Source organism: Notechis scutatus, chromosome 4, assembly GCF_049901735.1.
Source record: "Notechis scutatus isolate UNSWTSFEM ecotype Mainland chromosome 4, rNotScu1.2, whole genome shotgun sequence".
Taxonomy (NCBI): Eukaryota; Metazoa; Chordata; class Lepidosauria; order Squamata; family Elapidae; genus Notechis; species Notechis scutatus.
Genome location: NC_142012.1, coordinates 72,674,399 through 72,690,130, shown reverse-complemented (window position 1 = coordinate 72,690,130; position 15,732 = coordinate 72,674,399). Strand labels below are relative to the sequence as shown.

Below are 15,732 nucleotides of genomic sequence, written 5' to 3'. Positions count from 1 at the left end.
CATGGCATTAACTAAACCTCCCTTCGAGCCTCTCAGGGAGGTGCCACTTCAGTTTCTCACATTCAAAGTGGTGTTCCTTGTGGCAATAACATCGGCAAGAAGGATATCTGAAATAGCAGCTCTATCCGTGCAAAGGACTTATGTGTTTTCCACACTGATCGGGTGGTTCTGAGACCAGACCCCGCTTTTATGCCTTAAATCAACTCGGCTTTTCACAGGGCACAGGAATTGGTTCTGCCTAATTTTTGTCCCAAGCCTTCTCGAGAAAGGGAAAGGCAGTGGCACACTCTCGATGTTCGAAGGACTCTTCGCATATACATCTATCGGACGCAGTCTATCAGGAAGTCCGAGTCTCTGTTCCTGTCCTTTCAGCCACAGACGCTGGGTTGCAAGGTATCCCCGTCTACTGTTGGCCTCTGGATTAGGGCTACCATATACAAGGCCTATCTAGCTCAAGCTCTGCCGGTCTCTAGTGGGATAACCGCTCACTCTATCAGGAGTGCAGCTACCTCGATAGCCTGGGCTACCCAGGCTTCAATTCACGACATCTGTCAGGCGGTCACCTGGGCATCTCCATCTCCCTTTATCCATCATTATAAAATCGATGCTTACGCCTCGGCTGAGGCATCTTTTGGCAGGTGAGTCCTTCAGCAAGTGGCGAGAGCGCCAGAGGAGATTCCGAACCAGACGGAGTCCCACCCGTAGGACAAACAGGCTTTGGTATGTCCCACTCTCTGGATGCTCGGAGCAGTTCTACGGAGAATGGGCGTTGGTTCTTACCTGATACGCCTCTTCTCGTGGAACTGCGTAGAGCATCCAGCCCCACCCTAATTAGTCCGTCTGGTGGGGAATCCTGTTTCGGCCAATGATGTTTAGTGTTGTAGTTGAGTTGTATATTAGTTGAGTTTAGAGGATCGTTGCTGTCCTCTCGTCTTCGTAAAACTGGGGGAACGCATGGAGGAGTCACGTGGAGGAGGAGGAGCGTTCCTTCAATTATAGCTCAGCCTGTAAGAGTGAAGACTAGAGCACCTCCCACTCTCTGGATGCTCTACGCAGTTCCACGAGAAGAGGCGTATCAGGTAAGAACCAACGCCCATTTTCCTTATTGTCCAAATATTCTTGATTGGACCCTCATATTCAGATTCCTGGATCTGTACACCTCAATGTGCTTCCTTTACAGTGTTGTAATTGTACTCCTCTTGTCTGGCCTATGCCTTTTGAATATGTTATTATTCTTCAATTCTTACATTTTACTCATGTTTTGTCCTAACAAGTTTCAATAATCCATACTAATCATATTTGCCTTCCTGCATTAAGACTTCTAGATCATACTAATTGTCCCCTCTATACTTTGAAAATCTTGACTTACTATACTTTGATCTATTCTTTCTTGCATTTACTTGCCCGTTATTGGTTGTCACTAATCCTGCATATCACTCCATTCCCATTCTTATTACTTGGCAGTTCACTGTTTTGGGGTATCTCCCTCCCCCTCCCCTGGATTCAGTTTAAAACCCTCTGGACAGATTTTCAATTGCTCATTCTTTTCAATTTTTGTGAAGTATTATCCATCATTTGCTAGAACTGTCACCATGGAAACATATTTATTGGCCCCAGTGGATTATGTGCATACTTCTTAAAAAAGCTTTCCTCTGCCATAGCAGAACCCCTAAGCATTATATATGATATATCATTCAGAACCAGCTCCTTACCAAACCTATGGTCCTTAGCTACGGTCATCCCTATCTTCAAAAAAGGTGACCCAGCCTGGTTGAAAACTACAGACCAATCTCACTGTGTTGTGTCACGTGCAAAGTCATGGAATTAATCATTAACCAATTCATCACCCTCCACTTAGAGTCAAACAACCTACTCTCCAAAAAAACAATTTGGTTTCAGGAAAAAATTTCCTGCAACCTACAACTCCAACTCTGCAAAAACATATGGACGATTCTACTCGACCAGGGTAAAGCAATAGACGCAATTTACATAGACTTCTGCAAAGCCTTTGATTCAGTGGTACATGACAAACTACTGTTAAAACTAAACTCTTACAGCATTTCTGGATCCCTTCATAAGTGGATTACTGCATTCCTGTCAAACAGGCAACAAATAGTAAAAATAGGGAGCGCTATATCAAACCCTGCTCCACTTAACAGTGGTGTCCCCCAAGGCAGCGTTCTAGGACCCACACTCTTTATACTCTATATAAATGACCTTTGCGATCACCTTATAAGCAACTGTGTCCTCTTCGCGGATGATGTAAAACTATTCAACACCACCGACAATGCTACTGTTCTTCAAAGTGACCTTGATTATGTGTCTGAATGGTCAAAGATTTGGCAACTCCAAATCTCAACCAACAAATGCTCTGTCCTACACATTGGTAAAAAAGTCAGTACACCAAATACAAGCTAGACGGATATGACCTCATTGATGACCCTCACTCTGTCAAGGACCTCGGAGTACTCATATCTAATGAACTAAGTGTTAGAGCTCACTGTAACAACATTGCTAAAAAGGCATTAAGAGTTGTAAATCTAATCTTATGAAGCTTCTCCTGGAAATATTGAATTTCTAACTAGGGCATACAAAACCTTTGCTAGACCAGTACTCGAATACAGCTCATCTATCTGGAATCCACACTGTATATCAGACATTAACACAATTGAGCCGAGTCCAGAAGTATTTCACGAGAAGAGTACTACACTCCTCTTCTTGCAACAGAATACCCTATATCACCAGGCTTGAAATTTTGGGCTTGGACAATCAATGCTTATGATTACTGAGAGTTGTAGTTTTGGTTTTTCAGTATTTTTTTTGCTATTTTGTGAGGTACCGAATGAACAATGTTCAATAAAGTGCATAAAATGCCATTTTTAAAGTTAGAAAAAATATCAGACTGATGGAATTGATTCTGAAACTAGTAGTTATATGACACACAATAATAAGTTCTTTAAACAGTTGATACAGTATAATGAAAAAGATATTTATCTTAACTAATGGAAACTGTGTTTTGTAGGGCTTTAAAGATGATAACCTGCACCTTGAATTGCACCTGGAAAGCAACTGAGATCTAATGCAGCTCATGCAATTGACTCAGGAAGCCTCATGTAAAGTGCATGGCAGTAATGCAGTTGCGAAGTGACTAAGGCACAAATGACCATGAACAAGGTCTCCTGGTCCAGAAATGGATACAATCGGCACACAGATGAATTTATGCAAAGATCCCCAATGCCACAGATGCTCTTCCAGGAGAAGCCCTAAGTTCTATATGTCCATTATGTAGATCCACCATTATATTTGCTCTTTGTTTTCTATTTCTATAACAGTGTTCAAAGTCATTCCACACCTACATTGCCAATTTCAGAGTCAACCTTAAATTAGAAAAAAAAAATTCTGGAGTGAAAAAGTGAAGCAAGCAATAGTCTCATGTACATATTTTCAGTGAAGAGAGGGAAAGAGTTGTGCCAGTCTTTAAGCTCATAATATGTTCTGAAGGGATTTGTTTTTCTCCTGTCGGAAACAGAAATAATATGGATTTCACTTGTTCATTATAAACAAATATCACAATGCAATTTATGTTGCATTTTCCTCAACATTTTACTTTTATTTTGTGTGTCTATGCAGTTTCAAGAAGCAGTCCCACAAAAGTGTAGAGTAATTCAAACCAAAACCACTTCCTCTTTACATATTAATTGTAACACCACCTTAAGGCTGTGTGTATGTATAAAATTATTTTATTTATTACATCTATAGTTTACATGTAAGTTAATATTAAATTCAGCACATCAAGTGATTCTTGGAATAACAACTTTAAATTTTGACCCAAGAGTCATGCTGGCATTAGAACCTGTTTTGTAAACATTCAGGTTTAAGAATGTTGGAAAACTAGTTTGATGTTGATGAATAATTTGGGCATGGAGAAAAACCTATGCCAATTGTGCATTATGCTTCCCTAGTTCATAAGAAATTGAGAGAGTTTTACAATGTAATCATCTGATAAAATTAAAGGTATATGAGCAAGTAGTAAGTGAATTCCGTAAAGAACTAGAACTGCATTTTTTGTATTATGATCTCGACTTCAGTCTACATGTTGACTGAATACATATCTAGTACAAGATAATCTCTTCTTTACCTCTCCTAGGGAGGAGAAAATCCTTTTGGTTTATTTATATATAATGTATATACAATTTATATATAATTGCCAATATATTGTCAATATTTTCCATCAGAAAAAGAACTAAACTTAAAGATATTATATTAGAGAATATAATAATATGGGCAGAGATAGAATACCATTCATGCCTTTATTTCAAACAAAATAACAAAAAAGCTCAAATAATGCTTGTATATATTTTTAAATAAAGATTGCTGAAAATATATACAGAATTGTTTTGCAGTTGTTGGTATCCTATCAACTCAATATACAAGCCAAACTTCCTTCCTTTGACAATTTTTTTACTGAATTCCTTTTCTAAAATCAACATGTTCATTCCACTCAGCCAGGAAAAAATAAGTGTGTGTAAGGTTTGCCTCTTCTCCTAACTTAAGTAAGTGAAGACTCTTGAAGGAAAGTATTTCAAAAGGAATCTTTTATTAAGCAGAAGTGACAGCAATACATTCAAAGCAACGTCTGGATACCCTTAGGCAATCCAAGTAGAATTAAAGCAGTAGAGACCCTTCCCTTTAGTCAGATGCAGATTAGCCAATCCACAGGTGTGAAGATGTTATTGTACCAGCCACTCTGAGAAATAGATAAGCAGGCATTCCCATGGCCATCTCTGCTGGCTTTAAAAATGAAACAACCCATATGGCCCTCGACCTACCACATTCCCCAAGAAATGAGAAAATCTCAGGGCGCTCCAGCACCAGGATACAAGTTATAAAATGGCAGTTGTCACAGGCAATAATAATGAATCAAATTCAAGTCCCCCCTTCTCCCAACTGAATGGCAGTATCTTTTTTAGGGATCTGACATGCTACCTTCCTTAGAAAAAAGAGAGATCCACCTGAAAAAAGATAGAAAAGAAACTCATTATAGTATGTTAGCAAGGTTTGGTAGGGTACTGGGAGTGGAATTTTTTCAGTAATGTAGGAGCCCTAACATGGTGTTTAGCTACCCATTCATGTTGTGATGAGGATATATGTTTCCAAGCAACTAAGTACTGGGTTTTCCCTCTGTGGACCCTAGAGTCAAGGATTTCCTTGATTTCAAAGTGTTGTTCACCTATCATGATGGGAACAGGTGGTGTAGATGCAGGTGATCTGAGGGGTGAGATTACCTTTCATTCGAGTAAGCTAATGTGAAGTACTGGGTGGACTTGCCTGAATGTTTTTGGAAGGAATAGTTCTACTGTCGCTGGATTGATGATCCTAGTGATAGGGAAAGATCCATGCTTGTCCATCTCAGTACTGGTTTTCTGGCCATATTGATCTCAGTTACTCCGGTGGTGAGATTCCACTCATGTAGGTGATTTGGTGCACCTCGGGCCACGCAGGCATTGTAGAGTTCATCACTCAGCCCATCCTTGAAATAGCTTAGCAGAATATCTTCTGGCCAGTTTACACAGCACACGAGGTCTCAGAATACTTCAGTGTATTCTGCCACTGGCCGCCGTCCCTGCTTCATTACTTTATTGCAGTCACATGCTTTGCAATTTGCAAGTGGGTTCTTGAATTGCCGTTGCAGGGCCCTCATGAAATGGTCAAAGTTCTGCAGTTCTGGTACATCGGCATTATGTAGGGTCACCATCCATTTGGCAGTGGCTCCCTCCAGGGCTCGGGTAACAATTCGCACTTGGGATCCTTGGGTCTGGAAATCACACCCGTACTCCTGCATGTACACGAGCATGTGTGCTACAAAGAATCCCAATTGTTGTGGATCCCCATCAAATTTCACCCCAAGGGAGGGAGTTTTTCTTTCCAGTTGCAGGGCTCAGGGCTGGTTGGGAACAGGACCCAGTGCGCCCACCACCCGGGGTGACAGTTTGCTGGGCCCCCGGCTGCTGCTGCGCCATCCGCTTGATCGGCAGGTCCCGGAGGGGGTGTGGCCCCCCCGGCATCATCTGCAGCTGCTGCCATTTCAGTGCCCCTTTGCTGTTCTGACCAAAGGGGGGGGGGGGGGGGGGGGGGGGGGGGGGGGGGGGGGTGGGGTTGGGGGGGGGGGGGGGTTTGGGGGGGGGGGGGGGTTTTTTGGGGGGGGTTTTGGGGGGTGGTGGTGGTTTTTTTGGAGTTTTATTTAAAAAAAAGAGATTAATTTTTTGATTTGGTTAGGGTTGGTTTTTTTTTTTTTTTTTGGGGATTTGGTTTTGTTTGTTGTGGGGGGTTTTTTTTTTATTATGGGGGGGGGTTTATTTAAATTTTGGTTTGGGAAAACCCTTTTCCAATAAAACAAACATGAACCAAAGGGAACAGAAACCTTGTAATGATTCTGACGAATCCATGGTTAAAAGGCTGCTGCAAACTAATTAACTTTGATAAGCAGACGCCTCGCCAAAACTGTGTGAGGCTGCCAAGAATAACAGATAAATATTTTACAACACAAGAGTCTTCAAATACCAACTTAAGATACTGCAATGTTCACAAGGCTGGAGTTTCAAAACGTTTTTGCTTCCTACAAAGAATGTCTGATTCACAGCTGGATTTTATCTTTTTGAAGGAGGGGCCATTACCTTGCAGCCTTATTCCCGAGTCGCCCGTGCTGCTGCAGCTGCTCTTTCCTACGAACAGCCCTATGCACACACACACTTGACACAGGCTCCTTGGGAACCTTCTCATCGCTGCTGCTAGCCCCCACATTCTCTGAAGGCAGCAGTCCACTCCCTAATGGTCCTGGCCCCTCATCTGAGTCTTTGCTCTCCTCAGCCGTCCACACCTGCTGCTGGCTAACCACAACATTTGCTGCCATTTTGGCTCCCCTCAGATGTTGAGATTTTCCAAAGTTTCCATCCCCAACTTGGTTATATGTCTCCAGATGATCCTTCCTCAGCGGTGGTTCAATTAGTTCCTCCTGGTCAGAGAGGGGCTTCTAGCTCCAATTTCCATCCCGGCTTTTGGTTACCATGGGTGAGGGTGACTCCTCTGGTTCTCCCATCCCAGCTGTCTTTCTTCCCCATGCCAATCGACCAGCGGGGCTTTTTGGGATCCTCCAGGGTCACCTCATCCTCTCCAATGGGGTACACTGCCCAGCTGGGTAGTGGTTGATGTCTCCCCCCGCATTCGGCTTCTCCCTACACACTGCTTTGCTCAGACATGGTTTGCCGGGTCCCCTTGGTAGAGTGAAAATTGCTTCTCCAGGTTGACCTTTTTCAGACATTGCTTTCTTTAAGGATTGCCTCTGCTCCTAACTTAAGAAAGTGAAGACTCTTGAAACAAAGTATTTTGAAAGGAATCTTTTATTAAGCAGAAATGAGAGCAATATATTCAAAGCAACGTCTGAATACCTTTAGGCCACACAAGTAGAATTAAAGCAGTAGAGACCCCTCCCTTTAGCCAGATGCAGATACAGCATTCCACAGGTGTGAAGATGTTATTATACTGGCCACTCTGAGAAATAGATGAGCAGGCATTCCCATGGCCCTCTTTAAAAATGAAACAACCCACGTGGCCCTCCAGCCTACCACATTCTCTAAGAGGTGAGAAAATCTCAGGGTGCTCCAGCACCAGGATACAAGTTATAAAATAGGAGTTGTCACAGGCAATAGTAAAAATCAAATTATTATAATAATAATAATCAAAATAATCAAATTCAAGGACCCCCCCCCCTTTCTCCCAACTGAACGGCAGTATCACTTTTAGGGATCTGACAGCGTGTTTTATGAATCTAGTTGAACAGGATCATAGTGTAAGAGTGAAAGTGCTGTTTTTCCATTTTCACAGCTTCTTCATGGAGGTTTTTCATTGCTGCCTAGGAGCCAACCTGTATAATAGGGTGGTGGTGGTTCTATTTAAAGGTATTCTGCTTCCCAGTGGTTCCTGAGATCTGAAAATGAGTAATGGGGGTGGTGGTGTTACTCTTATGATACGATTTCTGTATGTGTGTATATCTATCTATCTATCTATCTATCTATCTATCTATCTATCTATCTATCTATCTATCTAATTAGTTTGAAGTTTCTGGTGATTTGTACTTTCTCCTCACTTACTGTTTCGTTTTATTTTGTTTTCCATCGAAATCCTCAGTTAATTAATGGCTCAGCATTGACACAGCAATTTCATTAGCCTTCTATGAAGAATCCAAAACTCACTCACTATTTGCTTTCTGGGACAATCGCCCATCAGGTGAAAACATCATGAACCATGGTGGCACAGTGGTTTGAATGCAGTATTGCAAACTAACTCTGCTCACAGCCAGGAATTCAGTCCTGACCAGCTCAGGATCGACTCAGCCTTCCATCCTTCTGAGGTTGATAAAATGGATTTGTTCTCTGCACATATTTTAATCTGGTTGCATTTTAAAAAAATACAAATTGTGGTCCTTTAGTCATTGTTAATGTTAATGATATATAATACTAAAATATGTCATTGTAATTAAGTGATCAATTTCATTTTTTAAAAAAATGATACATCCTGTCCTTCTGGTGCATATACACTCTAGCCTAGGTAACAATTAAACCCAGTATAAGATTAAAAGAAAGCAAAGGTAATACCTTTCTTCCCGAAATCAGTTATAAAAGATTAGCCAATAAGAATGGGCCAATAAAGAGGTTAATAAAGTATATTCAGTCTGTAGGAAGAATGCCTTCGTAAATAGGGAGCCCACAGCCAGTTGGCCAAACTGGATTCCAGCAGGGAAATTGGTACAGCCACTAAGAAGGCATTTCTCTTGTCCCCATTAGTTGTCTCCCATATATGGTTGGGACATAGGGAAGCTGATTGGAAGACTGATGCTTAAATATAATTATTTATTTATTTGTCAAGCATGCATTAGATAACATGTATAAGTATAAACATGTTTATGAATACATGAAATGGATACATTAGGATAGGAACGGTAGGCACGTTGGTGCGCTTATGCACATCCCCTACAGACATCTAAGGAAAGGGGTGAGGTCAATAGTAGACAGTCTAAGGTTAAAGTTTTTGGGGTTTGGGGAAGAAGTCACAGAGTCAGGTAGAATATTCCAGACATTGACCACTCTGTTGCTGAAGTCATATTTCCTGCAATCAAGTTTGGTGCGGTTAACCTTGAGTTTGTATCTATTGTGTGCTCTTGTATTGTTGTGGTTGAAGCTGAAGTAGTCATTTGACGGGTAGGACATTGCAAACATATGAGCTGTATTCTAGAATTGGTCTAGCAAATGTTTTGTAAGCTCTAGTTAGTAGTACATTATTACCGGAGAAAAGGCTACGCAGGATTAGGTTAACAATTCTTAATGCCTTTTTGGCTATGTAGTTGCAGTAGGCTCTAGCATTTAGATAATTAGAGATGAGTACTCCAAGGTCCTTGACATAGTGGGGTTCATCTACAAGGTTGTGACCATTCAGCTTGTATTTTATTTTCTGATTTTTGTTTTGCCAATATGTAAGAGCATTTGTTGATTTGAAGTTGCCACTTGTTTGACCTTTTTAACACATAATCAAGATCTTTTTGAAGGATAGCAGTGTTGTCGATGGTGTTGAATAGTTTTACATCATCAGCTAAAAGAACGCAATTGCTTTTAATATGATCACAAAGGTCATTTATGTAAATTTAATTTAATAACAAATATTTTGGATTGTATCCGCAATCAATCTTGTCAAAAGTATGTATGTAACCACAGTGAAAATTATTATGTTAATCCATAATATGTTTTGTTTTGTTAAAATTATTAAGATCAAGCAATTCTGGTTTGCAAACCATAAATTTAATTTTAGGCCTGATGTTTACTAAGACCTGGCAGTTGAAATTTTTTTAAAAAGTACATTTGGCTGAATTTGTACATGTTAATCCATGTCATAATTTATACAAATATAACTTACAAATTATACTTATATAGTAAGTCAAAACCAAACCATTTTTTATTTTGTTTGATACATAAACCCAGCATGCATGATGTGTGAAGCAAATGACATTCAACAAACCATAGCTAAGCAAATTGACTTTGCATGATGTATAGACTCTCTGGTTTAATTACATGCATTCTGTTAATTGATGGAATGAATACAGGGGTGGGATGCTACAGGTTCAGCCCGGTTCTATAGAACCTGTAGCTGCGAAGAGCAGCTGACACCAAACCGGTTCGGTGTTTGGCTCAGCCGCCCGCCCAGGCTGTAGGCTGTCCTTTATTCCCTGCTTTTCCCTCCTCAGCTGCTTTGCATGGCACAGCTGAGGTTGAAAAAGCAGGAAACAAGAGGATTTTCAAACGCTGCACACCCAAGCGCTGCACTTGTCAGCTGTCCAGGTGGCACAGCTGATGATTTCTTGCAAACACTGCACACATGATTGTCCCCAGTTTGGAGAATGGGCAAATCGTTCCACTGGCTGGCCCCTCCCCACCCTCCCCGCCCACTCACTCCTTACCTGGCATGCGAGCCATCCAACTTGCCTGGTTTGGTAAGTTGCTATTTTTCCTTCCCCCGCCCCCAACCATTAGCTGTTCTGTTCTGCCAGGAGATTTAGATTAGCTATAAATTGCTTTCTAGCTAATCTAAAAGCCGAGCTGAACCTTCCTTAGGACTGAAGCTTTTCAGTGCAGACGCAGATAGCCGATTGCAGATAGATAGATCTCTAAGTGAATCTGTGATTCTGTGAGCAACTCAATCTGCCTGCCTGCTTTGCCTGCTTTGGGGTAAAAGTTGCTCCTTTTTTATAAAAAAATCAATATTTACATAAATATTTATAATATTTACATACAAGCCATGCCCACCCAGTTACATGACCACCAAGCCACACCCACAAATTAGGCCACATCCACAGAACTGGTTGTTAAGAAATTTGAATCCTACCCCTAAATGAGTATCAATTCTCTGTATGTAAAATAACTGTAATCTAAAAATAAGAATATTCACAAAATAAATATATAATATAAACCCTCTGTTGGGTTAACCAAACAAGTCAACATACTTAACATTTATTTATTTACAAATTTTCCCCATTTTTCTACAAGTAAAAGTATCTTAAAATTTCCTTATACAAGAAATATTTAAGAAGGATGTTTCTTGTTTTGTTTGGTTTCCAAATTTATTTTGCAAACTACCTGTAATTTAGAGAATAAGTTATAGACCTCCAAACAAATGATTATGCATTCTGCTGTTGTACTTCTTACTATACTTCAGGACCAAATAAAGAATCTCAATCAACAATCATTGCTACTAATTGACAATGATGTAATATAATCCGTTTGAATCAATCAACATTGATTTTTAAAAATATATTTTTGTTATCATAGCAACAAATGTAACCAAATCAGTAAGATACACTTTTTACTTATTATTTCCTATTATCCAAATTCATCCCATTTAACCTGTTCTAGTTATATTTATGGAAAAGTGTAGTTGTTGTATTTCTTTTTTTTCTTTATTGTATTTCATTTGGTGGGATTTTGTTTTCTGTTCCTTTGACTTTGTTCCTCAGTTTGTGGTGAGATGCGAGGTGAGTGAACGCTGATCTTGGCAGAAGAAAACTAAGATGTTAATTAAATGACGCAAGCCTTTGATTATTCTCTCTCTCTCTCTCTCCACAGCTAGACATTATGCTCACAACAGAAGTAAGAACAGAAGAAACCACTCAAGTCTTGCTGAGGAAATTACAGGAATTTTAGAAGATGGTTTCTGCCTGGATTAAAAGACAGTATTGAATCTCTGCTTGTTTTGCTTATAAAAAGTGAAGTTGCCTGTACCAATATTCCAGGAAGAAAACGACAGAGGGATAACAAGGATTTTGGTTGCTAGTTTTTTTTTCTGATTTCATTTTGCCTGCTTATTAGCCTTCAGAGATTACAAAAGAACAGAAAGTTATTTTTCTGGTTTTTAGTATTTTTGAATATGTTTTACACTCTGAATAAACTTTTTAGACGAGATATAGGACTTCATTATGATCATTCTTGGAAAAACTATATATTTTTTTAGTTTGCCTCCAATTTTTTTTTCAGGTACAGAGAGATGTTTTCCAGTCAGAGCTTATTACTGTAACAATATTGCAGTATTATTTCTGGCTTTAAAAGAAATACAGTGTTCATGTCACTTCATGAGATACCATTGAGGAATGTAGAGGAAGTTTTATATTTTAGCATTGTGTAACTTAGTTTTGATTTTGAATCTTTAAACCACAGACACACCTATAGAACCAGCTTTATACTGCAAATCCAAATGTGAAAGATGTCTTGGAAGAGAAATTATTTTTCTGTGGGACAGGGTGGTGTGCAAGGCATGTTTACTCCACGAAATACAACATCTATAGCACCAAGTAAAGGTCTCAGCAATGAGCCAGGACAAAATAGCTGCTTCCTGAATAGTGCACTACAGGTAAGAAATCTGAAATAATAATGTGCCTATCTTTTATATAGGTTTCTAATGTTTCCTATACTATACTGTTTTAAAAGCATATATAATTCAGTGTTATGGAGTCCAATTTTGTTGGACTGAATATAAACTTATCTTCTCTTAATCTAGTTTTCAGATTCTCTGGCATAATATATAGCATACATGTATTCAGTATAGATATAAGATATTTAGTATCTTGGATTTGAGTCCTTGTGCTAGTATTTTGCTTTCATTTTTAAAATAACAAGGTTGATATTATATCTTTCCCATGACTATTTTTCAGAATGTATCAGACAACAAAATTGCTTTCCTGCTTTCTTGCTATTGCCACAATAGTATAGTAAGCACAAATACAACCATGAATGTTTCATTTGAATGAATTTTTGATGGGTTATTGGAGTCCCCTTAATTTCTTTGCACGTGAAAGTAAATAAGAGACATGAAGTTTTGATGTAAAATTTTGTGAATAAGGCTGACAGATGGATAAAAGAGATGCCTACCTTAAAAATATTTTATTTAGTAAGAATATTTTCATTCATTATAAAATGTTTTATTCAGCAGTACAGGAGGGCAAGAAATGTTCTGAAGAGTTTTAACAACCTCTGTAGCTTGTTTGGCTTTAAGAGGATAGGTATATCCTCATAATGTAACACCATAAAGTAAGATAGTCTGGCCGATATGTTGTAATCGGCTTCTTGGGAATCATAGCATAGGGAATAAAGTTGAGAAACAGGATGAGAGTCCATAAGGAAGAAGGGGGAAATATGAATCCACTTGGCAAAAGACAAATGTGACAGAAGTAAAATGTGAGAATTCATAGAACTTGACAAGCAACTGTTGCATCAGGAATTTCTTTTCTTTTTTCTTTTTTTCTTTTTCCATCCCGAAACTAGCATTAATGCCAGGATTATTTCCAGTGCAAGAGAAGTTCTGATTAGATGGAATGCTTATATTTTATAGGCAGAGTGTCTCATTGTTACACATATTAGTATTTTTATTTTTATAATTCTAGCATTTGGAAGCTTTAGCAATAAATATTATAGCTAGAATGTTAAGCATTACAGCTGATAAGTGTTTTCAGTAAAATATACACCAAAAATTGATAATTTAATGAACAGCAATGAATAAAGATATTTAAACCCCCTTCCCTCTACTTTTAATATAAAAGTATAATTTTCAATAAAATATAAACAGCTAATAATAAGAATTAATAGTGCAATTAACAGAGTTTTTATCTAAGCCCTAAATTTATCTAAGTCCTAAAGCTCTATATAAACTCATTTGGTAATTAAGCAAGGTGCTCCAGAATATATGTCTGTAATATACTGTAAAGAATATCTCATTTAAATCCCTTTTGCTCTTCAAATTAGTATCTTGCAGTAATAGCATTTTCCTGTAATTACTCATAAATTAGATATAAGACTTGGTAGATCAATATAACTTTTATTGTCATAACATTTATGTACAATTTATGTACAAAAATTTGTACAATTCACATATCACTTAGAACAAAGTTAATTGACCACTTCACTTTTTATTCAACATTAAACTTAAAGAGATTTTAAGTGTACAGTTGATCTTGAATAGGTTGAGCAAAGTTCAGTCAAACTTGTGACTTTAAAAAAAAATTACATTAATTAAAAATCACATATCAAATTATCCACATTATTTGTGAAGCATTTTTCTTTTTGAGAACTTACTTTGTTTTCCTTTAATAAATAATCTTTACTTCATATTCATACATTTATAATTATGACTTATGAAATATATCCATTTGTGGTTTGCCTTTTTAAATAAGTAGATAATGTAGATACTAATCAGATGCTGCTATATGGATACTACCCTGCTTGAAGAGAGGAGATATATTTAGCACTTTTTAATTATTATGTAGCACAGACCTAGTCATGAAAAATTACTGGTATTTCATTATTTTGGTCCCAACCTGCTTGGGGCTTTAAAATCACAATAAGTACCCCCATTTCCCCAAAAATAGGACCTATCCAAAAAATAAGCCCTAGCCTGCTTTTTCACACCACCTAATATAAGCCCTACTCCTAAAGTAAGCCCCACTTAAGTGATTGCGCAGCTGGTTGCCCGCCCATTCCGTCTGATTGCTCGCAGTGCCACTGACACGAGGTGAGGCAAGGGGTGTGTGTGGAATGGTGGGGTAGGAGGCTGCGTGGTGTACCAGTGCCACCGCCATGAGGCAGGGAATTGGAAGTGCCCCATGCACACTGCACCAGCATACTTCAGGGCTCCCGCAGCAAGTCCATCCATGCCCCGACAGTTGCCTCGTAGCCACACCACTGGCCTGTTACTTGGCCTGCTCCATTGCGGCCATAAGCAAGCAGAAGAAGGCCATGTGGTATCCTGTTGGATGGAGCTGCTGGAGCCGCCACAAGGCGAGGCAAGTATTGGGTTGTGGGTGGCCTGAGGTAAGCCGGTGTGGGGTGCATGGGGCAGCTCCACCACCCTGCCTCGGAGCAGTGGCACTGGCACACCACATGGCCTCCTGCCCCACAAGCAAAAAGGCCTATCTACATGGAAAAAAATAAGACATTCCCCCAAAATAAGCTCTACTGTTTATTTCAGAGCCCAAAAGAAAATAAGACTAGGTCTTATTTTTGGGGAAACATGGGTATTTTTAATTATTCCTAAGGTTACACTGCTGACCAATACATTTGAAATGGGAAAGCTATTATATGCTCTGTTTTCCTAACAACTACTCAAAATTCTGGCTGCTGTATTTTACATAATCTCTAATTTGGGGGGGATCTTCTGAAATAACCATCCTTGCTGTGTGTTAATCTAAATGAAAGGTGACAATCACTGCTTTGACCAAGTTAGCATGCTTCCGAAATGATTGTATTGGTTTGAGAATCGAAACTCAAAGAATACTTTACATCCCATTCTAATTACCTGAGTATCAAATGCTCCCAATTCCACCCACTCCTTCAAGGGAATGCTGCTCCATTCAAGATGGATAAATCACCAAATTTGGATCAGTCTTATCCTTCAGAAGGCACACCTCCAGTTTGTTCAAAATTATTTTCATGCTTTGAAATCTGTTTTACTTCCAGACATTGGTTCAGGATAATTACTGCCATATCACTTGAGGATAGAATAAAGATAGGTTATGTGTGCATACTGGTGTTTATTTTTCCTAGGAGTCAACTCATGCTCTCCAATGCACCTCAGTTCTGAACTCCCACCAAGTCCAATCACTCCCCTCCAAACTCCAGCGACTCGACCTTGAGCTCTGGTGAA

At 39.1% G+C, this 15,732-nt stretch overlaps 1 protein-coding gene and 1 long non-coding RNA gene across 3 annotated transcripts in view; one reads left to right on the top strand and one right to left on the bottom strand.

Moving 5' to 3' along the window:
* The window catches only part of USP54 (ubiquitin specific peptidase 54), a 153,725-nt gene that overhangs the window by 28,562 nt on the left and 109,431 nt on the right, over nt 1-15,732 (top strand). The window contains exon 2 of one of the 2 annotated variants that reach the window (XM_087963735.1): nt 11,667-12,447. In XM_087963735.1, coding sequence (XP_087819861.1) covers nt 12,301-12,447 — 147 coding nt within the window. In that variant the 5' untranslated portion in view covers nt 11,667-12,300. The remainder of the gene's footprint in view (nt 1-11,666; nt 12,448-15,732) is intronic. The other variant, XM_087963736.1, reaches the window with a different exon arrangement.
* LOC148130779 (uncharacterized) overlaps nt 1-15,732 on the bottom strand; it is a 201,150-nt gene that overhangs the window by 85,936 nt on the left and 99,482 nt on the right. The gene's annotated exons all lie outside the window — the stretch shown is intronic.